Source organism: Trichosurus vulpecula, chromosome 9 (genome assembly GCF_011100635.1).
Source record: "Trichosurus vulpecula isolate mTriVul1 chromosome 9, mTriVul1.pri, whole genome shotgun sequence".
Classification (NCBI taxonomy): Eukaryota; Metazoa; Chordata; class Mammalia; order Diprotodontia; family Phalangeridae; genus Trichosurus; species Trichosurus vulpecula.
In genome coordinates this window covers 6,686,238-6,714,097 of record NC_050581.1, presented here as the reverse complement: position 1 = coordinate 6,714,097, position 27,860 = coordinate 6,686,238, and the positions used below count along the sequence as shown (strand labels likewise).

The 27,860-nt window shown below is 41.0% G+C and overlaps 1 protein-coding gene across 1 annotated transcript in view; it reads right to left on the bottom strand.

Annotated features, from left to right (window-relative positions):
• ABCA1 (ATP binding cassette subfamily A member 1) overlaps positions 1-27,860 on the bottom strand; it is a 155,786-nt gene that overhangs the window by 11,455 nt on the left and 116,471 nt on the right. Inside the window, exons 22-41 of the mRNA XM_036739172.1 lie at positions 27,690-27,827; positions 26,449-26,669; positions 24,530-24,602; positions 23,655-23,857; positions 22,167-22,215; positions 21,810-21,923; positions 20,190-20,338; positions 19,645-19,769; positions 18,113-18,211; positions 16,646-16,835; positions 15,430-15,524; positions 14,627-14,659; positions 13,022-13,127; positions 11,446-11,520; positions 10,289-10,458; positions 9,335-9,512; positions 7,262-7,377; positions 7,028-7,172; positions 4,677-4,800; positions 127-256 (exon numbers count right to left, since the gene is read on the bottom strand). Of these exons, the coding sequence (XP_036595067.1) occupies positions 127-256; positions 4,677-4,800; positions 7,028-7,172; positions 7,262-7,377; positions 9,335-9,512; positions 10,289-10,458; positions 11,446-11,520; positions 13,022-13,127; positions 14,627-14,659; positions 15,430-15,524; positions 16,646-16,835; positions 18,113-18,211; positions 19,645-19,769; positions 20,190-20,338; positions 21,810-21,923; positions 22,167-22,215; positions 23,655-23,857; positions 24,530-24,602; positions 26,449-26,669; positions 27,690-27,827 (2,533 nt within the window). The remainder of the gene's footprint in view (positions 1-126; positions 257-4,676; positions 4,801-7,027; positions 7,173-7,261; positions 7,378-9,334; positions 9,513-10,288; positions 10,459-11,445; positions 11,521-13,021; positions 13,128-14,626; positions 14,660-15,429; positions 15,525-16,645; positions 16,836-18,112; positions 18,212-19,644; positions 19,770-20,189; positions 20,339-21,809; positions 21,924-22,166; positions 22,216-23,654; positions 23,858-24,529; positions 24,603-26,448; positions 26,670-27,689; positions 27,828-27,860) is intronic.

Here is a 27,860-nt window from a genome sequence, read left to right as displayed (position 1 = left end):
GAGATACCATGTGTTAGCCATCAACTTTGGTTTCCCGTCTACGTTTTCTGAAGCATGTCTCCCTGACTTCTCTATGAGTAACCCCAAATATTTGGCACTCAATGAAATCTGAGAAACAAAGCTCACCTGGGCTTGATGAAGAACCTGTACTGGATCAGTACTGTGATAAGGAAGAAGACCACTCCTTCCACGGCCATGGCAAAGAGGTTCCTTCCCACCAAGTCCCAGGAGAGTGGAGAGACAAAACGGTTTTCTCCTAGCGAAGACCAAACACAACATGCACCCGTCAGTCCCCACTCTGAAAAGAGCAGCTAGACGGATGGAAAAGGGCACAGACACTGTGAGTTTGCCGATGTTTCAGGATTTAATCTAAGGGGTCTATTGCTATCTCCTGCCCATTGGCCTGCGCTCCTAGCCAGGGTGATGGCCAACCATGCCCATGCACTGCCACCTTCAAAAATGGGTAACCAAGGATGGTTGCTTATAAAGCCATTAAACCATAGACTTGATAAGTATTTACTAGGAGGGATTTTGCAAAACTTAGGTTCATCACAATTATCATTTGGTGTGCTGTGACTACATATAAAAACGTGCACACATACGCCTATAAAATAGTCCCTTTCCTTAATAAGACAAGATAAATAGTCCTTCTAAAAATACAAACAACAACAAATAATTACAGTTTGCCAAGCAATATATTCAGCTCAACATTCTGGTCCTCCTCTTCCTCCCCCCAGAATTCAGACGACTACTAGGACCCAGGCTCTGAGAAGTAAACTTTCACCTTATCTTGCCCATTAGCTCTAAAACATGCCACCAAGCATGTGCAATTGGTGAACCATTCCCACCTCCCCCAACCCAACTTATACTCCTTCCTCTATCTGTGCCATCCCCTCCTATTAGAATGTAAGCTTTTTGAGAGCAGGGACGATCTCATCTGCTTTTATTAAATTACCACACTTAACAACATGCCTGGCACACCACAGTAAGCATTCAAAAATTATTTTCCATTCCTTCATTCATTCTCATCTGATCATAATAATAACACTGTGAGGTAAGCGGGGCAAGTCATTATTATGCCATTTTACAGGTTAGAAAGCTGAGGCTTGGAACTGCTCAAAGCTATAGAGTTAAGTACCAGAGACCAGGCTAGGGCTGGGGACAGGAGGAGGAACAGACCAGATATCTTCATTATAGGATGCTAGGACAATTAGAAGCAATTTATTGCTAACAGATAAAGAGAAGTGTCAGAGTACACAAACTGGAAAGACAACATTTTCAAGATTCAGACAATAAAGAGTAATTAATACCCTTATCATTATTCCCTACTTGTCTTCTCACAATCCCTTACAATGTATCTTCTTCTCTAAACTAAGAAATAAAAAGGATCTTTGATATTTGTGAAATTCTTGGTACTCATAAGTAAACATTTATTCTGGGAAAACTCTTTGAGCCCACTGAAATCACCTTTAGGTACATAAGGGAAATGTAGGCAAGCACTTCCTTATGCTGTTCTTTGTGGAGCTTTTTATTTTTGTGCAGTGATTGACTTTTTTAATAGTATTTTTCCCCCAATTACATGTCAAGACAATTTTTAGCATTTGTTTCTAGAAGATTTTGAGTTCCAAATTTTTCTCCCTCTCTCCCTCCCCTCTTCCTAAAATGGCAGGCAATTTGATGTGGGTTATACATGTGCTATCATGTAAAACATATTTCCACATTAGTCACAATTATGAAAGAAGAAACAGATCAAAAGAAAAAAATGCAAAAAAGAATAAAGTGAAAAAAGTATGCTTCGATCTGCATTCAGAGTCCGTCAGTTCTTTAACTAGACGTGGATAGCATTTTCCCTTATGAATACTTTGTACTTGTCTTACATCACCATGTTACTGATACTGTGTACAACGTTTTCCTGGTTCTGCTCATTTCACTTTGCATCAGTTCATACACATCTTTCCAGGTTTTTCTGAACTCTGCCTGCTCATTATTTCTTATAACACAACAGTAATCCATTATGTTCATATACCACAGCTTGTTCAGCCATTCCCAATTTCCAATATTTTGCTACCACAAAAAAGGCTACAATAAATATTCTTGCACATTATAAGCTCTTTGGGATATAGACCTAATAGTGGTATTGCGGGACCAAAGGGTATGCACAGTTTGGTTGCCCTTTAGGATAGTTCCAACTTGCTCTTCAGAATGGCTGGATCAGTTCACAACTCCACCAACAGTGCATTAGTGTCCCAATTTTCCCACATCTTTTCCAACATTTACCATTTTCCATTTTTGACATATTAGCCAATCTGACTGGTGTGAGGTAGTATTTCAGAGTTATTTTAATCTGCATTTCTCTAATCAAAATTGATTTAGAGCATTTCCTCATATGCCTATAGATAGCTTTTATTTCTTCAACTGAAAACTGCCTGTTCATATCCTTTGACCATTTATGAACTGGGAAATGGCTTGTATTATTATAAATTCAGTTCTCTATATATTTGAGAAATGAGGCCTTTATCAGAGACACTGGCTATAAACACGGTTTCCCAGTTTTCTGCTTTCCTTAAGAGGAAAGCAAGATTAGAATCTTGGTTGTAATGGGTTTTTTTTGTGCAAAAGCTTTTTAATTTAATATAATTAAAATTCTCTATTTTACATTTCATAATGCTCTCTATCTCATTTCGTCATGAACCTGTAATTCACTTAACTTCTCCTTTAAGAATTTGGATGCTACACCAGTTGATGCCTATATGTTCAGTATTGATATTACTTCATTGTCTATTGCTTTTAGCAAGATGCAGTTTCCTTCCTTATCTGTTTTAATTAGGTCTATTTTTGCTTTTGCTTTGTCTGAGATCAGGACTGCTACCCCTGCTCTTTTTACTTCTGCTGAAGTATAAGAGATTCAGCTCCAACCTCTTACCTTTCCTCAATGTACGTGTGTCTTTCTGCTTCAAGTGTGTTTCTTGTAAAACACATATTGTAGGATTCTGGTTTTTGATCCACTCAGCTATCTGCTTCCATTTTATGGGAGAGTTCAGCCCATTCAGTTATGATCACTAACTGTGTATTTCCCTCCATCCCATTTTTCCTCCTATTTGTCTTGTCTCTCCTTTCACCCTTTCCCTCCGCACCAGTGTTTTGCTTCTGTCTACCACCTCCCCCAATCTTCCCTCCCTTCTGTCAGTCCCACCTTCCCCCTCCCCTTAATCTCTTCCCTTTCTACTTCCCTGTCAGGTAAGACAGATTTCTACACTCAACTGATTGCGTATATTATTCCTTCTTTGAGCTAATACTAATAAGAGAAAGGTTCAAGCGATACCCGTTGCCTACCCTCCCACCTTCCCCTTCATTCTAATAGGTTTTTCTCGCCTCTTCATGTGGAATAATTTACCTCATTCTACCTCTCCCTTCTTTCCTACTCCTCTTTCTCATCCCTCAATTATTTTGTATGTCATTCCCTCAGATTCACCTTATACCCATATGTACATTCCTCCTAGCTGTACTATTAGTGGTACAATTTTTAAGAATGACAAGTATCATCTTCCCATGTAGGGATGTAAACAGTTCAGCTCCATTGAATCCCTTATGTTTTCTTTTCTGTTTTTTTCCATTTTAAGCTTCTCTTGGATCTTGATATTGGAGATCAAATTTTTTGTTCAATTCTGGTCTTCCCCTTATGAAAACTTGAAATGTTTCTACTTCATTGAATATCCATTTTTTCCCTTGAAGAATTATGCTTAATTTCAGTGGATTGGTGATTCTTGTTTATAGTCCTAGCTCCTTTGCCTTCTAAAGTATCATGTTCCATCACCTCTGATCCTTTAATGTTGCAGCAGCTAAGGCCTGTGTAGTTCTGACTGAGGCTCCCCGATGTTCAAATTGTTTCTTTCTGGCCACTTGCAGTATTTTTTCCTTGACCTGAAAGTTCTGTAATTTGGCTATAACACTCCTTGGAGTTTTCATTTTGGGATCTCTTTCTGGAGGTGATCAGTGGATTCTTTCAATGCCTATTTTGTCCTCTGGTTCCAGGATATCAGGGCAGTTTTCCTTCAGAATTTCTTGAAAGATGCCATCCTTTTGATTATGATGTCCAGATAGTCCAATGATTCTGACATTGACTCTCCTGGATCTATTTTCCACCTGTCTATTTACACCTGTCCCCCATCCATGCCCCTGTGTCCTATGCATTATTTTAAGAGCGCCATGTAATAGACTGCACACAGCTTTCTGCCTCAACATGAGTTTCTGATTTGTCTGACTTTAAAGAATCAATATTTCTTCTTTTATTTGTCCATTCCTGAAGGAGCTTCACATCTCATGATGAGGGCTTGGCTTTCTTGTAGACTCAACAAGCACACTCAATAGGATCAACATACTGATCCCAGACAGGATCCAGTATTTCCCTCATTAAAAGGTTTATACTTTTACAGCCAATGGGCCATCTCCCTTCTGAGCACTGCTAGGACACAGAGTCACAGATGGGGGACAGGTGTAAATGGTGTGAACAATCTAGTAAAAACAGGACATGACCTACTGATGAAGGAAATAAAGCCAAGTACAGGAAATAATACTTGGATCTGTTGTTCAAAGATGAAGGCGAAAAAGTGGTAATGCCCTAAGGCCATCGATGTTAATATACAGTAATGAAGGGTATATTGATAACAGTCACTTACCAAACCTTTCTAGTGCATCCGCCATAGCCTGGTTTTTCACCATGTCAATTAGCCCCCGGCCCAGACAGAAGTGAGGGAATATCAGGAACACAGACTTCAAGATATCGTTAATATTGTTGAGCTTCTGTTAAAATGAACATCAAAAAAAATTGTCATCAGCAGCATTTGGCAGCTATAGAATTGGAATAAAGAGCAGATCTGTTGGCTGAGAGTAGTCAAAGGAAGTGGAAACGTTTAGCCTAAAGAAAAGACTTACAGAGGATGCGATAGCTGTCTTCAAGCATTTGCAGCTTCAAGCATTTGAAGACAGCTATCATCAAAAAGAGAAATTTAATTTGTTCCTCTTGGCTCCAGAGGGAAGAACTAGGAGCAATGCAGAGAGACGAACTTCAGCTCAACATCAGGGAAATTTTGTTCTAACAATTAGGAGTTATCCAAATGTGTAATGGACTGGTCTTGGGGGGAACAAGCTCCCCTTCACTGGAGGTTCTCAAAGAGAGGTTAGGTGACCACTCATTTGGGAGATGAGAGTCTTGCTCTGATACAAGGTGGAATACACGTGACCTTCAAAGTCCCTTCTGAACTTTGAGATTCTATTATATTAATGCAAATCTCTGATTTCAGTTACCAAAAAGCATTAGCAATCATAGTTGATGAAATAAGAAATGTCCTTTGGAGAGTTTAGAAGAATGCCTTAGGTAGGAGAAAATGCAAACAGGTTGGAAATTGTGGACAAATATTTAGCCAGCGGCTCGTGTCTATTCCGCTATAATTTTACTGACACACATTCCAAATCCATTTTCAGTGAGACACTTCACTGCATCATCATAGCAGAGTGGGGACCAGGCTTCTCAAGGGCTATGCCAAAGAGAGCATCTACAATAACTGGCAATGCTACTTCTCCAGAACACAACTGAGAATAAGAAAGAAACAAATGAAAAGCTCCGGTGCAGCCAAAATGAATGTGACAAAATGTGTGCTCTGAAGTTTACTCATTTTACTCACAAGAGAGGTGCTCACTTGGAATCTAATTACTCTTCTATTACACTTAAGCTTAACAAGGTTTGTGTTACACGACTTCTGGGTGACAAATTCAGAATGGATCGAAGGCAGAAAGAAGGAACACGGACAAGAGGTAAAAATAACAGGAGTCAATCTGTCAACAAGGAAGGACTTAGGCAAACTGCAAAAAGCAGAAACAGCTAAAAAAGGGGGGCAACTAGGTGGCACAATGGATAGAGCACTGGCCCTGGACTCATAAGGACCTGAGTTCAAATCCAGCCTCAGACACCTAGCTGTGTGATCCTGGAGAAGTCATTTAACCCGACTGCTTCAAAAAAAGGAAAAGAAAAGAAACAGCTCAAAAGTTCAGTAGCCTAGGGACACTAATATAGCAACAACTAGCCCTACAAACCTTAGTGGGCCCAATGATTATCACTGTTTTGTAGGAAAATATAGCAGCTTATGTCCAAAATGATGACCACAGCCATTAAAAAAATGGTTAAATGGTATTCTAATGTACTCTGTCCCTGAAGGCAGGAAATTAGATGTCCATCAAAATAGGCTGAAATGGAAAAGTCTTGGTTAAAGGGATGAAACATCTAGCTTTTGGGAAAACTTGGCCCCTAAAAATAAAGGAAAGAGAATCAGACTGGGAATCAGGTTGAATTCAGCCTCTGCCACTTACTGCGTATAAAACCATAGGCAAGTTGTTCAACCTCTCTGAGCTTTAGTTTCTTCATCTGTAAAATGGGGCGTCATACTGCTTATACCTCATACCATCTACCAGGGCTGTCGTAAGAGAAGGGATTTTGAACCAAGTTTCATAAAACTGTAAGCTATTATTTCCTAAGGAAATTTCACCCAGATAGATGAGGTGGTATCTCACAGCATCTCATTTTTGCTTTAATTCATGACATCAGAGTACATTCTAAAGCAAATATTGATGTCTTTTCAAACAATACTTCCAAGGATACATGATCTCATTAATTTGCTTATTCAAATACTCAAACATATATATTTAGCTAACAATAACTGCTATTTGCCTAGTGGTTTAAAGTTGGCAAAGTACTCCACACACACATTATCTTTTCTGAGGTTTAACATAACCCTTTGAGGTAAGTAGTACAGGCATTATCGTCCCATTTTACAGATGAAGAGTCTGAGGTCCCCAGAAGTTAAGTGATTTGACCATGGTCACCCAGCTAGTGTCAGAGGTGGGATTTGAACCCAGGTCTTCCAGGGCTAGCATCTGTTCTACAATTCAACACTTCCTCTGTGACAATCACAACAATCCATCAGGTATTTGCAATCAAAATGCTGGTAACTCCGAAAGGAACCACGACACTCACATTGTTAGTGAAGAGCTCTAAGACAAATGTGGCCACGCTGCCGTTAATCCCAATGAAGAGGTTCACACTAGTGAGGACCACATACGCCGTGCTGGGGATCTTGAACACAAAGGAGGCTGGGTACATGAGAGGGGTTATTGACCACCTGGTGAGGCACAAAACATGGTAAGATTAAGCATTATTTCTTGTTTCAGTTACTCTTCATTCTTCAAACTCTAGACCTAAAATGCCTACCCGTAAAGTAAGAGAAGAAGAGCCAGGACAGGCAGGTTGGTGGAAGACACATAGGACTTTTGCTGGAAGCAGATGAAGATGATGATGACCAAAGTGGCAGGTACCACATAGTTGCACTGAAAGAAAAAAAAAGATAAAGGAGTTCATCCTTAGCTCTACAGCCATATCCAAACCTTCTCCCTCTGATGATAACAAAGGACAGTTAAACATATCTGAGAATAACTGCAGATGAATGGCATTAATCAAGGCGTTAGGCAATAAATTCTGACAAGCATTTTACCCTTGGATGATCTCATAAACTTCACGTTGTTTCCATCTTTTTTAAATTTATTCCTAGATGTCACACGGAGTATACTTACTGAAGGATGAGTTTTAAGTTTCAGAAGCTTCCTTTTAATTGGCAGAAAATAAATTATTATTAAAATTAATTTAGCAGTAAGAGTGATTTGATGATGGCAAATAATAATAATTTTCCATTTTAATGAATTCTCTTAGGATCTAGGGAAGCATATATACTCTTGCAGTATGCCTTCTAAGATACGAAAGGGTGTACGCTGTTGGAGGGAATCCCTACACCCACACCTAGGCCTATGAATTCACCAACCTTCCAGAGTAATGCTATAGAGCCACATTATAGTTCACCTAATTATAAAGATAGCAACACCCTTCTGTTTAATTTACACAGCGCCTCGTCCTTTATGATTTCACATTCCTTATTTCAGTTTATGTTCCCAGAAACACAACGAGGCAGGTAGGGCAGGTAGTGCTATTCTGACTTTCTAGATGTGGAAAGTGAGGCTCCGAGAGCAGACCCCAATGACTCAAGGTCATACAGTTATGAGATACTCTGGCTGAGTCTCTAATGGAGATCTTCTGAATCCCAGATGAAATGTGTTTTTTAATGATATTGTGCACCGTGTAAAATGAGCCCATTAAAAAGTGCCCATAAAACGAGCAGCAGAATTGTATCATTCTGAAAAGGTCAGTTTCAAAATCTGTGTCTTGACTGTGTTCAGATGTTAAAATGGAAAAATTTAACTCAACGATGGTTAGAACCTATTTACTGAGGCTGGAAAAAACTGATAGATGGTTGAATAAATGAATGGGTGTTGAACCTCTAATAAAATACCATCTGGCTGGGGTATTTTATGATTATTTTTTGTCATTTATGGTATTTTATAATATTTGCTATTTTGATGAATAACTTGGATAAAATCATAGAAGATATACTTTACAAACCTCAGACTAACACAAGCCTGGGAGGAATATTTGCTACATCAAGTGAAATTTAAAAATTTAAAGATTTTTTAAAAAATCCCAACAGGCAGGAGTAATGGGCACGACCTAAAGGGGAAATCTGACCAGGATGAAAAGTCCTGCACGTAGGTTCAGAAAATCAATGGCAAAAGTACAAAACAGGGATGATATAAACAGATGATGATACACTTGGAAAAGGTTGGAAGTTTTAGTTATCTCGAGCCCAATATAAGCCAACCATGTATCCCAGCTAATACAATTTGGCTACATTAATAGAAGTGCATGTAACACGGAGATCTTTTTTTAAGTTTTACAGACTACAAATAGTGACCTCACCTAAAGTACATGCAATATGCCACATCTGTAGCCCACTCCAACCTATTTTAGTGTTTTTAATGAACAGAAATCTATTTTCTCTCCCCCACTTCCTGCCATCCCATTGATGAAAAAAGATTCCTTGTATTAAATACGCATAGCTAGATAAGAACTTAAGAGATCAAGTCCAACAACTCTGCTTTACAAAGAAGGATATCGAGACCCAAGAAAGGTGTGGGGTTGGAGGGGGTAGAGTAAAGTGACTTGCCCAAGGTCTTATGATTAAACTTCCTAAGCTCAGGTTTTCTGACTCCAAGTCCAAGGCTCTTAGTACTACATCATCTATTTAATGATAATTTAGCACGATGAAACAGAGTACGAGACTATGCAGCTGCTTTACTTTCCTTCTGGGTATCTCTTTTTAATCCCATTGAGTATTTTCCCACAATATTGATTCCTGCCACGCACTGTGAAGGGGCGTACCCCCCAATGAGCTCTCACCATATCCCAGACAAAGTTAGAAAGCCAGTAAATGACAGGTTTGACACCGCTGATGAACTGAAGATGTTTAGCCTTGCTGACGCGCTCCTGGATCAAGAACACGACAAAGCTGGCTGGGACGAAGGACATGGCAAAGATCACGCAGATGGAAACAAGGACGTCTACGGAGGTAGTCATCCTGAGAAAACAAATTTCAAAGGATCCATTAGACCAGGAAGAGATTCGACTGGGTGTTAGAAATCGTCAATTAGAACATGTACTTTGGACATGATTCTCAAAATCACCGGGTTCTTTGATGATCAACTAAATTAAAATGTGAAAAATTATCAAAATACTTACTCTATGTGTCATAGCACTGCGCTAAGTGAGGGGAATATAAAAACTTTAAATGGCATAATCCCTGCCCTCAAGGATCCCAGCCTCATTTCATACAACAGATTGCCATGGACTCTGTCCTCTAGCCAAACTGGACTACTCATCATTCCTTGTACAGAGCCTGTGTTTCTTTGTTGCATCTATGTCTTTGTGTGTGTCCCCCCGCCCTTCACGACACCTATAAAGCTCTTCCCACACTTTCCCAAAATCCTCAAACCTCTGCCTGGTGAAATCCTATCCATCCTTCGAGACCCAGCTCAAACGCCTCTCCCCCTTCCCTCAATTTGGAAATGATCTTTCCCTCACACCTCATGAAATGTGCTAGCTTGCTCTCTCTCTCTCAATCTCCCCCCGCCCCCATCACATTTAATTTTGTATTAGAATCATTTTCACGTCAAATACTCTTTCGCAGCCATAAATTCCACGATGGCCAGGACAATGAATTATTTATCTATCTTCCCCCAGAGGTTATGACAGTGCCTCCACTTAGTAAGCATTTAATAAATAAGGGACAAATTGAATGGGTGAGTAAAGCCCGCCTCCCCAGTCCTCTCTTCTTTCCCCAACTCTAAAGCTTACAAAGCCACTTCAGAGAGCTGCTGCTTGGTCAGATTCAGAGGGTGATTAAAAGCAGTAATGCCATAGCTGCGAGGATTCTCTCCCTCGGGCAAGTTGGCTCTGAGGACGGCGTTATTGATGACATTCAGGAAGGAGCCGATGGCGTGCCAACCCTTGTTATTGAACCACACCTGGAAGACAAAATGCTGACTTGGAACTAACTCTCTTCAAGCAGCCCACTCCCATAATTGGACATCATACCCAATTTATAAATGTCTCATGAAAGCAGTCCATATACAAACCATAAAAATGGTGTCACCCAGGAGAAAGGAGGAAAGGGAAGAAGTATTTAGTAGACATCGACTATGTGCCAGGCCCTAGGCTAAGTGCTTTCACAAATATGATCTCATTTGATCCACACAACTGTAATACAAGGAAAATTAGGAACCCCTGAGTAACCCCTAGCTACTGACAAGCTCCCCCAGAAAGAATGGACTCAGATATCTTTGGCATTTAGCAAACCCCCTGAGACTCCATGACTCCACCAAGGAATCTCAATAGACAGGACCATCCCACTGAAGACTAACCTGGCAGACCCTTTCTAGCAGATATCCCTGAGGCTCCGTGACTCCACCAAGGAATGTAAATGAGATTATCCCACTAGTACGATAACCTGACTGAATCTTTTGATCAGCCAGGACCTTTGTTCCTGTTCCCCCCCCCCACTCTGTACCCCCATATCCTATATAAGCCAAGCCATCACCCCAACACATTGGCCATTGATTTGTGGTGCCGTACCCCGATGGCCGCCGGCTAATAAATTCTCCACTTAAAACTTATACTCTGTGGTGTGTCTCGCTTGCTTCTGGTACAACACAACAAACCTGGGAAGTAGGTGCTATTATTATCTCTACAGTTAAGGAAACTGAGGCAGCAGAGGTTAACTGACTTGTCATACAGCTAGCAAGTATCTGAGGCTGGATTTGAACTCAGGTCTTCCCGATTCCAAGCCTGCCACTTTATCTACCATGACATCTATTTGCCTACAAGGTGGAGTCATAAAGTTGTCCTCTCTTCTTATGAATAGTCTTAGGCAACCTTATTATCTGAGGAAGAATAATATTTGGCCTAGTACTCTCATGAGGCTAGCGGGCACTATGGCTCCGATGGGGATTTACCTTGACATTAGTTTTGGTGTCCAGTCCTGTCATGAAGCTTCCTAAGCTGTTGAGAAATCGATCTGCAGAACTGTCCTAAGAACGGCAAAAGACAAACAAAATCAAACGTTACATTTCATACCGGCAGGGAATATTTTATCTTTACAAAGAGTAAATAGGCACCTATCTGTATTGTTTTAATTTACTTTTTTTGTCTAGATTTAATTTCACTACTCTAGAGAACTTCTGATAGGAGATATCCCTCTGCTGATGGAGAAAGGCTACTTTTCCATAATTTATAATGTTAAGGGAGTTACCTGGGAAACCAAGAAGTTAAATGGTCACACAGCGAGCATGTGTGCCCCACACCTTTCAGGCTCTGAGGCTAGCCCTCTCTCCACTACACCACACTGCCCTGAGACTGCAGAAGACTTTTCTTCACTTACTGCCTACTCTCCCAACCCTCATCACCCCCAAAAGACTAAAAATTTGCCTAGATTGATTTAATTCTCTTCATTAAGCTGAAAACTATGAAAAAAAAACCCTATGAAGGGGAATACACATGCAACAACAGCCTCGTGCATTTTAAATGCTGCACCTTGTTTTGGTAACTGAACACACATGGAATAGGCTGGCTGGTGTGGACAGCTACTATGGCCCTGTGAGTCCCACCATTCCTGAAAGGCATCAGAGGCACAAGCTAATGCTGTGGTTCAGAAGGCATTAGCTGGCAGGTCAGGCAGCCTTGAAGTTAACCTTCAACAGCTGCATCCTCAGGCTCTGTAGGCATGTGTGGGTGAACTTGTGCTCTGCACCCAATCGAGGACAAAAGCCAACCGAAAAAGAAAATAATCACATTCTCTTCACAGTCAGCCACTGTTTCAAGAAATGGGCAGATTCACATAACCAGATTATCCGGGAAATTAATCACCAACTATTTTTGATAGAGGTTCAAGGATTTTTTATTTAAACCAAGTGATTCTCCTTTGGCCTCAACTGGTCCACTTAAATCAGGGCTAAGAGGTGAAGGCAAGACGCAGGATGGAGTGAAGCACAGCTCGGCACTTGATCTGACTTGAAAAGGATTCTGCAGCTAGCCAGGAGAGAAGATAACTTGTTTCTCTGGGCTGATACAGTCCCAGACTCTCCTCCTGCTCTCCTTCCCCTCTCCCACCCTTGGAGCTAGCTCTCAAATGCCCAAACTATTCTGATTTGTTTATGATGTTATTTTATTATCAATGTCTCTCTAGCCTTGGATGCTGAGTCTATCGAGCTTGATCCAATGTCATGTTTTCCTCCCCAGGAACAAAGGGTGAAGGATGGGGCAGGAGAGGGGAGGAGCCATGTGAGGTAGTTTGAAGCCAGCCAGCACCAATCCACAGTCTTCCCAGAGGGGAACTTGGTTAATGTCAATCTAGGTAATTGGCAAAGAGAAATTTACTAGTCTAGACCCTATCTGGCATGTTTCCTCACGATGAATGGACAGAGCTATCCAGTTATCAGCTCTGTCTGTAACACAGCTTGCTGACACCTGTGCCAATACGCAGTGTTAGACATTTTCCAGGAACGATTTGGGATATTCTGTACGATGCCATACCTTGGTCAGCTGAAGGAGTTTCTTCACTTGGCTGATGGCAACATTAATTTCATCATTTGAAGGTAATCCACGCATATTACTGGTACCCAGTGAAAAGCCACCATACCTTGGGGGAAAAACATCAGAGAGTTGTTTAAGTGTGGACTAAACGGCTGCAATGTGCCCCTCACTCCCAGGCTTCATAATTGATGACCTTGGATTGCTTCCTCCTCAAAGTAAATCCCAAATCAGAATTACAATGCAATCTGTAGTTAGGCTCAGTCTAAACTATTTCTGCCCTCAATTTACTTTATGAAGCTTTTATGGGTGAGTTGGGAATTATTGAAATTCAAAGAGGATCCAGGTTGTACGTAACTCCAGAATCAGAATCCTGTGGTAAAGGAGAAAAACGGTAAAGTGTATTCCCTTGCCCTGAAGGGAAAAGTGGTCTGTGTTGAGGGACCTGAGAAAGCCTGAAGGGTGGTAGGCTGGGATGCATTTTGTTCCACATTAGCCTTGGAATTAGAAACAGGCCTTTGGTTCATGCCTAGTAACATGGATCCCAGAGACACTCCAAGAGTTTGTGTCTGCTCTGCCCAGGTATGTAGGGAGAAGAAACTCATCGGTGCTCAGGGAAGAAATGGGAAGGAGGCTAATGAGAAGGATCCTGGCACCATGTCTCCCACGGGCAGTGCTATTTCTTCCACCCTACTTCTGAATCAGTTCAAAACACACCAAAAGGCCTTCCCCATTTCCCGTCTTTATTTTTTTCCTGCTCTCTTCTCCTCTCTACCTTCTCCTTCAAAGCTCAAAGCAGCCAAGGCTTGTTACAGCTTTTTCCCCACCCTAAGAACATCCTGGACCCAAAGCTCAAGAGTGACCTTGAACTCTTCTTCTTTTAGCATTTTGGAACCTTGTGTAGCCATTGGTAACAATGACCCTCTACTCTCAGATCCCTCAGGACTATGACAACTCATCTGGCCGTGGGGAGCGGGGGTATAAAATATAACTAGACTTAATTATAAACTTAGTCACTCATAACACCATCTTTCCGTAACACCAAACAAAGTCAAAAGTTAGTAATGTCCATATATAAATTTATTGGGGTTGCAAGAGAAAGTGAGAGGACTTGACACTTGAGGTCAACAGTTGGAGCTGGCCAGGCACTCCAAACTTCATGCTCTTTGCAGACCTCTAGATCAAAGGCATCAAACATGTGGCCCATGGGTCACATGAAGTCCACGATACTCTCGAGTGCAGCCCAATCCGATTAAATTGTAACGGGGAAACATTTGATAAAATATATTAAAATACAATAAAACACAGATAATATTACATCAATACGTGGCCCACAGAAAGCATTATGCATGGATGAGTGGCCTCCAATTCTGAGTTGGACATTCCTGCTCCAGAGTATGCATCTATGGTTTAGTTCCACAAATAAAAAGGAATTCAGAATTGTTCATCCCGTATGTCCTTCACACTTCCTGCTTTCCCCACGCAGGTCCCAATCCGGTGTAAAATCCCAAACAAATGACACGCAAGCCAAAAGACATTCATCACTTTCATCATGGGGCTGAGGAATCAGAGACAAATCAACGACAGAGCAAAGAAAGCCAGACTCACCTGAACTCATTTACCCAGATCTTGTTCTTTAAGCTGCAAAAACAAAGACAACGGAACAAACATCATTTCAAAGACTCAAACTGTTCCTGCCAGTGAGACGCGAGTGAACTGAACAGCAGAATACTAGGGGAAGAGGAGAAGAGGGAAAGGGAAGGGAAAAAGAAAACTTAGGGGGTAATAGAGCAGCAAGAGGGTGGGATGGAAGTCAACAATCACAAGGTCAGCTTTTTTTCTTAAGCTTACAAATGGTGTCCTTTTTAATATGATTAATGTACCAAATTAACCTATAATGCCTGGACATTTTTATTTTACAAAGACAGTCCTTACAATAGTCCTAATCGTAAGATTTAAAGAGACTGCATTTTCCCTACAAAGGAATGCTGAATCTGCAAACAAGTACTTCAGAAAAGCATGAAGAAGGAGAGAATTTAAAGCTACCTCCTTCTTTAGGACCTCTCAGCTCTTATTTACGGTTACTTGAAAAACCCAACTATGAAAATCTAAATGTGGAATCTTGAGACCCGTATGCAGATTCTGGCTCTTCTACTTACTAGCTTCATGGCCTTGGGGCAAGTCACAATACTTGTACTCTAGAGCTCATAGGACTGCAGCGAAGGCCAAATGGGGCAATGCATATAAATTAATACAAAGATGTGAGCACATCACTACAAATCATCTAATTGACTTTGGGATCACACCTTAACAAGCCACCAAGCCTACCACCGCACAAATCCATTCCATTCTATCAGAAAAAGTTTCCCTTAATAACTTCTAATAAGGAACATAAATTAAGAAACGAGTACCTTTTGGCTATGATCTGGACATAGGTCTTCACCAGATAGTCTGATATGTTTCTTCCAGTTAGGTCCTGAAGGATGTCAGATGTATTTTGTTTTCTCTGTCAAATCAAATACAATTATCTTTACGGTTCAGTGGTGATGATTAGTTCAAACTCAATACCACAGCATGAAAATGGACACATTACTGGAGAACACAGCTATGAGATTTAGGGACTCCTATGGCACGGGTCGCAGGAAACTGCTGGTGCAGCAGCCCATTCAGGCCAATCATCAAGTCTATCAATAGTCAATAAGCATTTATTAAGCAACTACTGCATGCCAGGAACTGTGCTAACCACTGAGGGTTCAAAGAAAGGCAAAAGACGTCTCTGCTCTCAAGGGGACTAGTGGGGAGACAGCGTGTAAATAAATATGTACAAGGTAAACTGGGGACAATCAACAGAGGGAAGGCACCATCAAATGCAGTCTACCGCTCCATTTTGTCCACTCTAGTGAGATGTGAACGGCCTCCTAGCCTTTTAAGCTCGGTAGGTTATATATACTACTGCAAAAGGAAAATGGTTTCCCAGTAATTGTTTTGTACGAATAAACAAGGGACAACGGCTCAGAAGTATGTGGAAGGATTTGTTCGTGCCTCTTATAGTTTACACGCCGAGTTCCCATTAACACAGAGATGGTCTTTTAACACACAAAGCAGTAGCAACCATGTTTTCTTTTCTAGAGTCTCAGGAATGGTCCTTAGATATTCTACTTGAGTTTTGAACGCTGAGAACGGGCAGAGTGAAAGCAGGGATAAAATCTATCAGATCCTCCCTGCAGAGACCCACTTCCCAAACTAGCGTGCCAGAGGAATTGCTTCAGACACGCCAACACTGTGAAGACCAAAAGGCCCTCACTCCTCAGGAGAGTGCAATACAATCTACCTTCTAAAGAGATGCTGATAGCTGGCTTTGGTTTGTGCTCCAAAGGGATGTTTTTTAAATGTTTAATACTGATATGTGTATACTGTAGATTGAGATTAACACTAATAGATGGGTACAATTGTACCACACAAGAAAAAAATGGCGCCACTTTTAAAAAACCTACATATTTTCACCAGCATTAAAACAACTCACGGGGACTAAGATTACAAATCTTATCTTTTCCGTCTTAACAAACACTGAAGAAACTACCACGCCCGTTGTTTTGTTAGAGGCTGAGGATGAATAAATACACTCACCTGGGGAGGAGGCAATCCACCTGCGCCAGCGGGGCACACAGGAAGCATTTTCTTTATCTTGTCACTACTGCACTCACAGGAAGGGGAAGGGTTCTCCATCGTCCAGTTCCTTCTCTGGAACATGTTCATCACAGACTCAGGGACGGAAGCTGTGGCCCATTTCTCCTCGCCTACCTCACAGGGCATATCTCTGAAGAAAGGAGAAAAGTGGACCCGAAGTCATTCGGAAGAAATCTGACTGTCCTAGAAGTCTTTAACAGCCGACTCCCCTTCCCGTCCTTTACTAACTTGGGTTTTCAAAGCAGAAGCAATGACCTAGGGAAGATTGACAAACACCCTAGCCTGGGAGATAGTAGATAAGCAAGGAAGGAGTAAGAGGGAACACAGCGGACTTCAAAGTCACCAGGCTCCGGCAAATGACAACTCAGGGTACCAGAGGAAAGGGTCAATGTAACCGCTGAGCCACTGCTGGTGATTTTTTTCGAAAATGTGGAAAATACAAGAGGTGACACAGATTGGATATGAACAAACATACTCATTTTCAAAAAATGAACAAGATAACCTCAGAGCCAGAAAGATGCAAAGTCAAGTCTCACCTCTGACTCATACTGACTATGTGATCCTGGGGAGGTCACTTAACCTCTCAGTGTTCCAGGCCACTCGATATGATTAAAAGATGAACAGTAGGTGGCATTCTGCATTGATTGGGGGAACACCCTCATAAGGAGTACCCTATATTAATTCAATCGCTGGGTTTGGTACGAAAACAATTTTTCCCCCTTCATTTAGACTTGGGCTTCCTTCAAATTTCTTCTGGCACATAGGTTGACAGTTCTTATCAAGAGAATAAACTGAGAAAAAAAAACTTGCCTGAATTAAAGATTAGCCACATTCCAGGTATAAAAGAAGAGAAACTGGCGTGAACAGGGTTTTTACACAACTGAACAAAACTGACCAGAACATTATATTCTCAAGATATGAGGATATAACACTTCTATTAACTCCAGTGATTAATTTTACATGCATTTAAAGTCTGAAAAACAGTCATCAGAAGCAACTAAGATTAGCGGGTACAGAGGACAGAGTGACAGGCCTGGAGTCAGGAAGACCTGAGTTTATATTAACTTGTACCTTACAACAAATAAAAGGATGGCATTATATTTAGAAATTAGGGGAAACTCTTCTGATCATGGAGTACAGAGGAATATTGTCAATTAAACACTAAAAGGGTAGAAACAGCAAGCAGAATTAAAATATTTCCATAATTCTATGTTTCTGAGTATTTCAGAATTCTTATTACTTTGAAAAGTAGACAAGTTATTTTAGCTTCGGATTTTTTTTAAGTATTAAGAGCACATGATGGATATGGTATGATTGCCATCTGGTGGGCAATGGATCATCATGAAAACTGCAGGTTACAGGAATTTAATTAACCCTAGAGACTGTTATTGCTAAAATGGTACTTACGGAATTGACTGGCCTTCCATACAACGGGTACCAAAACCAGGGCTCTTGGTCAGAGCATCCAAGAGTTTTTGAGTGCCTGCATCTCCCGGAGCATCATTGCTACAGATATACCAGAAATAAACTAATTAAGGAAGGAACTGCTAAAATAAGCCATACTTCTTAAAACCTCAAATCAGCTTGACATATAGGAAAATACCAATGAGTGTTAGCAAAAGAGGATATATGGAGTTTTCCAAGTAAAAACAGAATTCAGGTATGTTTCTCTTAATGATTAAATGTCAAAATAGAAAAAAAAAATCTAATTTGCCAAAGTGTTATTTTGCCAGAACTTGTATCCTACACTGGAAAGCAGCACCGAATTTCTGTCAAGTTTTGAAATTCATGGAAGTTTTAAAAGGGCTGCTTAAGAGTATTTTAATGCTGGCTATCTGAAGTGACTCCATCAAACTGTATGCTGGAGTTATTTTTCTATGCACGGACATTCAGGTTTTTCCCTTCCCCCAGGAAACAGAGGGCAAGTTTGATTGACTCAATGTCTATGAAGAGATTTGATAAGCAACAGAGTGTGTCAGGGACACATAAAAATGGCCGTTGGTCACATCAGAACAAAGAAGGTGGTTCTGCCCTGGAGTCCTTCGACAATAACTAACAACGTTATTTTTGCCTACAGATAGAGATGTGGAAACTGGCAATAAAAAAAAAGGATATGAACTGAAGTCAAAATGTGGCTAAGAAATTTAAGGCACATAACAGGAAAAAAGCTGAAACGCATTTGTTGGATTTTCACACTCCTAAGCCCAGCTCTTCCGCACACCTGTTGATCAAACGACCACTGTGCAGGTAATGCTGTTTTCTGATTGGAAAGCCGATCTTTTCCTTTTAAGTGCTAGTCTATCAGTAGACATTCTGCCTAAAGACCAAACCCTAGCTAACGTCCACAATGAAGAACAATTAGGAAATTCATGAGTGAAGCGACTACACTTCTGGAGGGACAAATAAGAAATTAAGAAGCAGCCTTGATTGCCACTACCAGAACCCCTCCCAATCGTTTCATCTACAAAGTGCCTTCATTTATTCTAACTTGTAGCATGTTTCCACTTTGCAAATAAACCGTAAGCCCTTTAAGGGCAGGAATCATGCTGTTTTGCATTTTTGTACATCCAGAGTTTTTTCACAATTCCTTATACACAGTAAAAATGTTTGCTAAATTGAACCGAACAATGGGCCTGATATAAAAGTTGAGCATAATTATGAAAATTTAAACACACTCTCATTTAGGTGTGCACTTAAAGCATAAAAAAATACTAATCTTGATATGAGAAGTACACTTGGAAACCATTTGGATTTGCTAACTGTTCTTCTCTGCTCCAGACTAGAAGCGGAGATGGTGCATCTTTAGCCAGATGAGATGAGACAAGGTTAAGAGAGGATAGGATATATTTCATTTGGTAACCTCATTCACCACTCTGGGCACTAAGTACCTCTTTTCTATTTTCTCTGTGTTTCCATTCTCTGGAGGAAAGGGCACATACCTAACAAATGTATATTGTTCATTGTACATCCATGGCTGCAGTTCCAGACTGGGGTACTTGCCAAAAGGTGGAACAATCAGACTGAACACAAGTGCAATGCAGACAAACACTGCTGGCAGAACGATCTGAAACCATGAGGTCAGGAGAAGAAAGAAAACTGACATTAATAGGAAAACTCCGACCAAAGACCCCCTGGATATTCCTTCCTACTCCAGCTAATTTTCTTTGCAATAGGCAAGACTATATAAATTGTTACAGTGTGCACATGGTAGCCTGTCATTTTTCATAACAAAGGACAAACAAAATCCCTTACAAAATCCACCCAAACAGTCCAAGGCTAACCATCAACTTCTAGGAAACTCAGGCTTCCAGCCTGCATGTTCATAGATCACATACATCTAGGAATCTCTCATTCTTTGTGAAAGATTTACATAGCCAGCCTCCCAGACCTCTTAGTTGGCTCCTATGCCTAATGAGAAGAAAAGCTTTCTAGATGGATGCCTCGCTGCCCCGCCTGAGGTGTATACAGAACCCTTGTTTCTCACCTGAGCAAAAAATCCCTTCCTGCTACGCCTGGCAATCAGCCACCTCTTCCACAAAAGGGCTACGAACTGCTGTTGGGTGAGTTTCCAACCCTTCACCTGGTAGGAGCCTTTACCATCCATGCCACTGAGTAGGTCTGTCTCTCGGGATTCTGAAAGAAAAGGATCCTGGGTGTCACCTCAGGAGTTGCCATAGCAATCTTCTTACTCACTCAAATGCCACAACCTTTCACTCCTTTAATTCCCCGGGTGCTTTTGATTTTTCAAATTCCAATTCCTGACATGCACCTCCTCAAAAACAGCTACTGAAATAAAGAGCTATCATGGGATCTCACACCCTTGAAAATATGGGGAAAAGTTCAAAATGGCAAACAAAACAAAAAGCCTCCCCCGCCAGCCTCTGTATGATGAGAACAAAACAATCCAGGTCCTTGAACAATGGCTGGAAATCAGGTCTAGAAGATTAAAAGATGCATTCAGGCAAATGCACATTTAGGGATGCTGTGCAGCCACTTGGCCTAATCAAGTCGATCCAATTTAAAAAAAACACTAATGTATATTTTTCATGACAAAAGACAAACTGTCCAATCCTATTTACAAAAAGGATCTATATTCAGTCAATCTTAATCAGCATTGAAAGGTAATACACTTAAGTCAATCCTTAAAACTGTGGCCCAGCTAAGAGAAACAATGGCCACATATTCATGCCTTGGAACTCTGAAAATAAGGTCATGTCTGTCTGTCTGTCTGTATGTATGTATATGTATGTGCGTATATACACATATACATATATAAGGTATCTGGATGAACACACATACCTGTATCAGATTAATCAGTAAACATTTATTAAGTGCCTACTACGTGCAGGGCACTGTGACAAAAAGAGGCATGACAGTCCTTGCCCTCAAGGAGCTTAAAATCTAATGGATGTGAAAGTCCTATTTATTTGCTTACTGTCTTTAGGTTAAATTCTTAGACACCATTCTGGTTTTCAAAATAAGATAAATATATTTTAAAAAGCAATTAGATTATGACATAACATGATGCCAAGGAGAATATTAGAGGGAAAATATTTCAACATAACTAGTTTCTTTTGTCCTACATATTTAAAAACATTATTCTAAGGAAAGGTGCAGGGCAGGGGTCCTATCTGTTTCGCCAGAGTAACAAAGGGGTCTGTTCTATGACACAGAAAAGGTGAAGAACTCCTAGACCAGATTATCCCAGGACAAATTAGATTCATTACTGACATTTGCCAAGCCACTTACATGCTAAAATATGAGAGGGAAAATATGTACACTTAGCATAATCATAAAGTCAATTTTGGCTGTGTGCAAACATCAAATGAATGTCTCCATTTTTGCAACAATTTTATAGTTTCGTGTATTTAAAAGAGGTTATCTTGTCCAACTGCTTCATTTTTACAGATGAGGAAACACAGGTAGTAAAATTAGACTCTCTGACCCTAAACCCAACCTTAGGTTCCACTGGACCATGTTGCCTACTCAAAATATATCAATAAATATCATCTAAAGCAAATAGTACCTTTTAGGAAAACCTTCAGAGAAGCAAGGTAGGAGGAAAGATGCTGTTTCAAATGAGATAGCCTTTATTGATGCTTACCTGGGTCCACATCTGAGTCATTGGGATCAAAAGCATCGTCTTCAGTAAATGGGTGCAGACAGCTCTGGCGGTCCCCAAAGGCACGCCTATTTCTTCTTGCAGGTAAGGTTCCATCTGAAGTTAAGGGGGGAAATGGAGGGGGCGGCATTAGCTTCCATTTACTCCAATTACTCACAAATGAATTTCACCCTGAACCCGAAACATTGGAAATGAACTTGGGAAAGGATGACTTTAAAGACAAATATAACACATCTTTCCTTTCTAACTCTCCGATTCTTTCATTCTAAATGAGTGAGCTCAGGTTAATTGTAATAAACGGTGCAACAAACACAGTACGGCTTAAACCAAGAGAATTACCTGAGGTCTCTGCATCTACGCCACTGTCTTCAGCCACTTTAAGGAATATCTGAAAACAAGACGAGGTCAGAAAGCAGTTATGATTGATGCCATCATTGCAATGCATATTATAATCAAATATTTTATTAAGTGGCATAAGTCCTAAAAAATCAGGTAATTAGGTTAGACGATCTCTTCCAGCCCTAAATCCTAAGGTCTTGTGTTCCTACGATGCCAGGGACAAAGAAAACAGGTACTTCGTATTGTCAGGACCTTGTAGATGAGACCCTACTGTTGATATTATTGATAGAATTGATAATAACAGCTAGCATTTATAGAGCACTTTAAAGTTGTCAAAGCGCTTTACAAATATGAACTCACTCAATCCCAACAACGAAGGAAAATAGGTGTTAATATTTACCCCATTTTACAGACGAGGAAGCAGAGACAGACAAAAGTTAAAGGGTCACATAGCTCGTAAGTGTCTGAGACAGGACTTGAAGTCATGCTTTCCTGACTCCAGAGCCACAGCTCTATCCACTGTGCCACCCGGCTTTCATAAATAGTGAAAGATCTACCCAAGTCTTACTCCATTTTATTATTAGGGTGGATGATGCCGAGCAGTTATTCCAACGGAGCTCAAACTCTGAAAAGTCCTCCCAAGCCCACGTGTCCAGATGTTGACCAGTATGTTCACCTAGCTCAACTACTCAATTCGGCGATCATTTATTAGACCCTTACTATGTGCTGACCTGGATGCTGGAGACACAGAGATAACAGCACAACATCCCCTGCCCTCACAGAGCTAATATTCTATTTGGGGAAAACAATGCGTGTATCTATAAGTCACTACAAAATACACACCCAGAAATTTGGGGGAGAGCTTGTAGCTGCGGTGGGGGGGGCTCATCTAGGAGATGGCTCTTGAGCTGAGTTCATCAGCACCCCATAAAACTGTCTACTAACGTGTGCATTATCTGAGTTGCAGAAGCAAGTGTCCGCCCCAAGGAAATTGTGGACCTTTTACAGTATTAAGGGAAGAAAGCCTTTAAACGGGGGAATTCTTTTTTAAAAGATACTAGTGAAAGCCTTGCTTCAACGGGTCCAAATGGAAACATGCCCTAAGCCTATGGGGAATGGGGCAGGTGGACTACCGACTCTTTGCCATCCAATTGTCCCAGTTCTCTGAATAAATTAGGATTCTGCCAGCATCACAGCCATTTCTCTACAAGGCAGCTCGGGAGAAGGTGCCCAGTAATGACAGAACTCCCTACCGAGTTCTCTTAACATCCTCCTCTTTGTTAATTTCACTCCTGTCTCTTTCACTCAAACTCGACCTGAAGGAGTTAACCAGACACTATTTCCTGGATGCTCCTGAACTGAAGGGTGGACCAGCTCCAAAGCAAACCAACTTCGGGTCATCCGGTGATATTTTCTTTGTCCTGGTCTTTGGAATTATTTACTCTGCCTAAATTTACACAGCTGAAGAAACATTCCTTGCCGACATACCTCCTCCAGCGTGGTCTCTGAGATGCCATAACTCGAAATGCCTAGGTCAGAGAGTCGGTCATCAATCTCGTGGAAAAGCTCTACGAATGCTCCTTCCTTGGCAGCTTCGTAGGGCAGCACGTAGGTTAATTCATGCCCGATGTCCTCCACCAGCCGAGCCTCTGAGACGTGCTTCGTAATGAGGTTGGAAATAGCAGAAACATCTACAGAAACCAAGGTCCAACAAAGAGTCAACATGATTGTTGCTCTTTAATACGACATGCAACCTATGTCCTTTTTTTCCCCTTTTGCTTACATCCTAGAAAACTATACGCAAGAATCTGTCCCTTTGGCTATGAAGTCAATTAATAAATGAATTGTAAAATGACCTGAATTTAAATCCTTCCTCAGACACTGACTAGCTGCATGATCATTAACCCCTCTGTCTCAGTTTCTTCACCTATAAAATGGGAATAAGGTACACCTCAGAAGGTTGTTGTGGAGGTGATACACGTACAGTGCTTTGCAAACCTTAGAGCATTGTATAAATGCCAGTTATTAAGAAAGAATCTCATTCAGATATCTCTACTGCTGATTCCAAAAATCAATTAAGTTAAACATATTGTTCTCAGCTAGGTCAGACGCTGGATATTTTCTGATAGTTTTGGTTTTTTTTTCCCCATTGGAGAATAAAAGTTGGTTCCCATTGCCTAAATTCTGCGAAGGGTTTAACACAGGTGATCCTTGAGAAATCACACTTTTCTATGGTGCTTAAAATTTTCAAGGAGACCCCCACCACAGCCACATTCACAGAACGTCAAGGCTTGGCTGCTTTCACACGAAACCTTGTTGGTGGCAAACCTTCTGACTTAGAAATACCACAGTCATTACATTACCTATAGTCAGGGTGTCACTTTCATGGTCACTGCCCAGGCCTGCATCAGAGCTGCTCTGAGAAACGCTGTCCTCCTGATGACAAAAAAAAGAAAGCAGAGATGACATTCATACCTATCAATGGATAAGGGAGTGGGAAATCTTCATTCTCTTTGTGCCTGGCACCAGCTTCCTTGTGCAGATCAGCCAAAGTGCTCTGCACTCACGAGATGCGACAACAGGCCCCTTCTTCACGTGGCTCGTTCATCTATCCCAGGCTTCAGAGACGATCATTTTACAAGACTGCAATATGTTTGCATATGCTCTTTTTGGAGTAAGAACCAAGACTTGGAGCCACAAACGAAATCCTTGCGCAATACCAAACACTACAAAGATCGGGATCTTAGATTGGTTCAGCTGGGAATCAGTCAATCAGCATTTATCAAGTGCCTACTATGTTAACCATCCAGTGAAAACATTTTAAAATATATAGACAGAATAATAGATTCAGAGCTAAAAGGACTATAGGGGCCATCTAGTACATCCTTTTCATTTTAAAGTTGAGAAAAATTAAGCCATAGAAAAGTGAATAGACTTGCCCCAAGTACCACAAGTAGTAAATGGCCCAGGATTTGAACCCAGGTCCTTTGAGTCCAACTTTAGTGTTCTCTTTCTTGTTTTCCTGCAGTAAAGTATGTATGGCTCTAGGTCAGAGTACAGGGACAGGTGTGATGATAATGACAGTGGGAAAAGGGGAATGGGGGAGAAGGGACAGATGTCCTAACTCACCCCGAGGGGCAGGCTATTCGAGCCAGACAAGGGGAATCACTCCAATCAATTAATTTTTAAAAACTAAAGTTTTAGAGTTAAAAATAAAAGCTGTTCTTCTTCACTTCTGATAAGTTGTTAGTTGGTTTAAAAAATGATCCCCTACTTGCAAAGTTTAAGGAATTGATTTGGCTTTTAACTTTTACACCTTATCCAGTTAACTGAAGCCCAATCTCCTTATTTGGGTAAGTTGCCTGATCAGACAGATAAGCAGGAAGTGACTGATAGTGATGTCAATGACCCTCAGCTGCCATGCTAGCCAGTGGGGCTAGTATGAGCCTCGGGTTCAATGGCACAGTGAGCAGCTAACAGGCTGTATGTACCCTGGAACCAGGTTATTTACTCTGGGCTGCTGACTTTCCATCAACTTCCAAAAAATAAGTTGTTGCTACAGTGGAAAAATAGATAGTGAATAATGCCCATAGATGTAGTAAGGCAACACCTGTCTTCCAAAGAATTTTATACACTTTCTCTTAGATGATCTCATTAATCCCCACAATAACTGTACAAGAACACAAGCAAGTAAAAAAAGAAACCCCTGAGGGCAGGAATTGTCTTTGTGTTTTATTTGTAACCCCTTAACAATAGTGCCTGGCCCATAAAAACAATGAACAAACGTTGGTTGCCTTCTTGTAATCCAATTCTCTTAATTCCATATGAAGAATTTTTAAAACAGTAAGAGACGAATCACTTATTCAAGATCACATACAAGCAAATGGTGAAGCTGGGACAAATCCCAAGGTTCCCTACTCTCATGCCAAATACACCCCACCCCTGCTTTTTTCTATGCTTGAGCAGCTGTTTCAACTGCAGACTTTAGGACATAATGCAAACATCGGCAGTCACCTACCATTGGCAAAACAAAGCCCCAGGAAGAGTTTCCATAAGTCATTATGTCTCTGAAGCACTGTGCTGCATACGACATAGGTTTAATTCACTGCTGTAGTGTCAGCCTGAATTCTCTATTTCTCCTTTGGGGCAAAACTGAGCAGCAGAAAGGGGAGTTGGTTTTCCTCAAAAACCAAAGGATGAGGCACCAACAGGAATCAACCTAAAGAAGCCCTTAACTTCTACTCTTGGGCATTACTCCTAAGACCCGGAATAGAAGACTCACCTTTTTCAGGTAAGACACAGTGCTGCTGCTGTTTCTACAGGAACTGAGGGAGGAATCCACATCCTTCTTGACCAGGGTCAGATAGTATCCTGTTCCCAGCTGATTCTTCAAAAACAGAGAGGATCCGACACAACACAACTTCCCATGAGAAATGATGGCAATCCTGTCGCCCAGTATATCTGCCTCATCCATGTGGTGCGTAGAAAGGATGATGGTGCGGCCTGCCAAGACACAAACCAAAAGGAAAATGGTGATAAGCCACTGAAAGGAAGGGGACGTAGCAGGCCAGCCTGAACACCAGCCTGGTTATTGCTACTTCTAAAATGGCATTGATTCAGTTAAATTCAAAACACTGGGTATTGCCTTAGGCACTTAAGAGGGAAGGAATGTTTGGATAACAGAGGATCCCCACCATCACAGAGTTTACAGATTACAAAATATGTGGACCTTGGAAATAATCAAAACCACCATCAGGCATATAATATGAGTCAAAGATCGAGAAAAGGTCCCATATATATGAAAATATTCATGTTGGCACTTATTATGGGAGCTCAGAACTGTAAGTACAGTTGAGGACCACTGACTGAGGAAGGACTGAATGAATACGTAATATATAAATATAATAAAATGCTACCATATCATAAAATGTGACAATTATCAGAATTTGGAGGAACTTCGGGAGACACGTGGAAAATGATGCAGGGTAAAGTAGAAATGCCAAAAGAATGAAAGAGTAATTAATCACACAAAGAGACACCAGAAGCCAGACAGAATGCGGCTATCGATCTGAACTTCAGAAGAGTGGCAATGCAACATGCCTCCTTCTCCCCAGCTCATTAATACACAGGGGATGGATTGTGGCTACAAAGGGAGGCCTAGCTGTCAGCCTGGGAAATGCGTTGTGTTGTCTGGCCTATTCTTTGTTTAAAGGAAGGGTTGGAGGGTAGGGGGAAAGGCAGAAGTCATTGGAACACAGCAGTTATGGGACAACCACCAAAAGAAAAGCATCAAAAAATTATTTTTTAAAAAGCATAAATAGTATATGAGGCCATCAAAACAAATCCCTTGATGAGATTTCGGGCCTGAAGTCTCATAAAGTCTCAGATCAACATTTTTCCTGACATGCAGAAAGTAGCTCTGATGCCCTGGGCAGGTACCCAGGGAGAACTGTATCCATACATTCACACTTCATGCAAACCCAAACCTCTCTTATTAATCCAGAAAAACCAAACAGCGAGCACCTTGTCGATATTTCAGGAGTAGTTCCCATATGCCTCTTCGAGAGTACGGGTCAACCCCGGCTGTGGGTTCATCTAAAATGACCACCTTCGATCCTCCAACAAAGGCCAAAGCCACAGACAGCTTTCTCTGCATTCCGCCTGTGAAACAGAAACACTGATTTTTAGCATTCC